This window comes from Nanorana parkeri, unplaced genomic scaffold (assembly GCF_000935625.1).
Source record: "Nanorana parkeri isolate BGI_ZX_2015 unplaced genomic scaffold, ASM93562v1 scaffold2238, whole genome shotgun sequence".
NCBI lineage: Eukaryota > Metazoa > Chordata > Amphibia > Anura > Dicroglossidae > Nanorana > Nanorana parkeri.
The window spans coordinates 53,764-55,612 of record NW_017308506.1 but is presented as its reverse complement, the minus strand read 5'-3'; the positions used below and the strand labels follow the sequence as shown (position 1 = coordinate 55,612).

Sequence of the window (1,849 nt, the reverse complement as noted above, 5' to 3'; positions counted from 1 at the left end):
CCCCCCTACTCCGGCCTATGAAGGGTAAAGTTCCCCCTTCCTGGGTCTTCCAGCATCGGCTCTGATATCCCAAATCTGTGGGGCCGCCTCCTGGTCCCCTCGTCACACTTTTGCCGGGTGGAAGTTTCGGCCTCCATGGACGGCAGATTCAGCCGCAGGTTCTTCAGGTGGCCCCTCTGACTTGTGGCCCCTCCTGTGATAGTTCCTTGCAGGAGTTGGTGGCTGTTGTCTTCATAAGCCTGTTAGCCGTCGTTTGCTGCTCTTGGCCCGCCCCTCTCATGGACATCCAATCAGGTCCGGAGGGGACTCCCTGCGATGTCCATCAAGAAGAAAGTGGTGACAACACTCCTTCCCTGCCCGCCCCTCTCATGGACATCCAATCAGGTGCAGAGGGGCGGTATTTACGCACTGTATCTATGGAGAAGCAGTGTTGTCACCTTAGAACAGGACTACAGAACACCTCCCCCCCTCTCCTCTATAAAAATAGAGCGCCGGCGGAGGGAAGAGGAAGGATTCAGCGCTCCGGATTTCTGGCAGAACAACAATATATTTCTTTGTATTTATTGAACAGAAATAACAGAACATTTTCATGAACAGACAACATGGCGGAAATAAAACGTTGTCACTGCCGGGGCCCCCGACATCCGAACACCAAAACCTCGGGAGCTGCAGATGGAGGAGCGGGGAGAATCCCGGGAAGACATTTTACTCTCCGCGCGTATCCATCGGGAAGATTTGCCTTCACTTCCTGTCCTGGAGACAAAACAGGAAGTGAGGGAAATTTTTCCAACGGGAGGGGATGGTGTCACTGGAACAAGTGTCCCCATTGGAAGATTTCCCCCAATACCTGTTCAGGGGACAACTAACACCGTCACCATTGTGTGTGAAGGGGCCCTATACAAAGCCAGGCAACCCAATGGGGTGAGCGGGCCCCATACAAAGCCAGGCAACCCAATGGGGTGAGCGGGCCCCATACAAAGCCAGACAACCCAATGGGGTGAGCGGCCCCTCTATCAAGCGCAGCATTTTGCCTTTGCTTTGGGATTGTGTTGGAGATGCCCGATGAGGTCCCTGTGAACGGGTCCTTATGTACCAGAGACAATACAGAGGGTGCATCCCCCGGTGAGGACACAGACAGCGACAACCTGGCAGGGGGTCCAACCCTCCATACACTGCAAACGTTTTGGCTTCAGACACAATTTCAAGCTGAACCTCGGAGACAAAACTCCTCAGAGCCCCGCGGAGGGTGACTAGGGTCATACATTCACCCCATTCCTCAGAGGGCCCGCCCACTCTCCGGAGCATCACAGGGCCCGCCCACTCTCTGGAGCATCACAGGGCCCGCCCACTCTCTGGAGCATCACAGGGCCCGCCCACTCTCTGGAGCATCACAGGGCCCGCCCACTCTCTGGAGCATCACAGGGCCCGCCCACTCTCTGGAGCATCACAGGGCCCGCCCACTCTCTGGAGCATCACAGGGCCCGCCCACTCTCTGGAGCATCACAGGGCCCGTCGGCGAGCCCCCCCCCCCCCCCCGCCCCGCCGCGTTTTAGACATAAGGCACTCTGGGAACCTCCCCCGCTACCAGGGACACGTCTCAAAACACGCAAACCGCAACAAAAAAAGCGTTACACAGAAAGGTCGGCTATTCCCTACCACCCGTCCGCACACACAACACAAAGGGGCCCGCCGGGAATCGGGGACAAAAAACACCGAAAAGATCAAATCAGAATAAAAAAAAACAAAAAAAATGACACTTTATCTGTCCAGCAGCAAAACGACTTCCGGGAGGATTCCGCCGTGTTCATAGAAAACAACCCGATCCGTCACTAAATGATTGTAGAGGGCC

General features: G+C 55.8%; 1 protein-coding gene across 1 annotated transcript in view; it reads right to left on the bottom strand.

Moving 5' to 3' along the window:
- Window positions 1–622: 622 nt before the first annotated feature.
- Window positions 623–1,849, bottom strand: part of LOC108801169 (putative RNA-binding protein 15B) — a 6,019-nt gene continuing 4,792 nt past the window's right edge. The window contains exon 4 of the mRNA XM_018573101.1: window positions 623–748. Coding sequence (XP_018428603.1) covers window positions 623–748 — 126 coding nt within the window. The remainder of the gene's footprint in view (window positions 749–1,849) is intronic.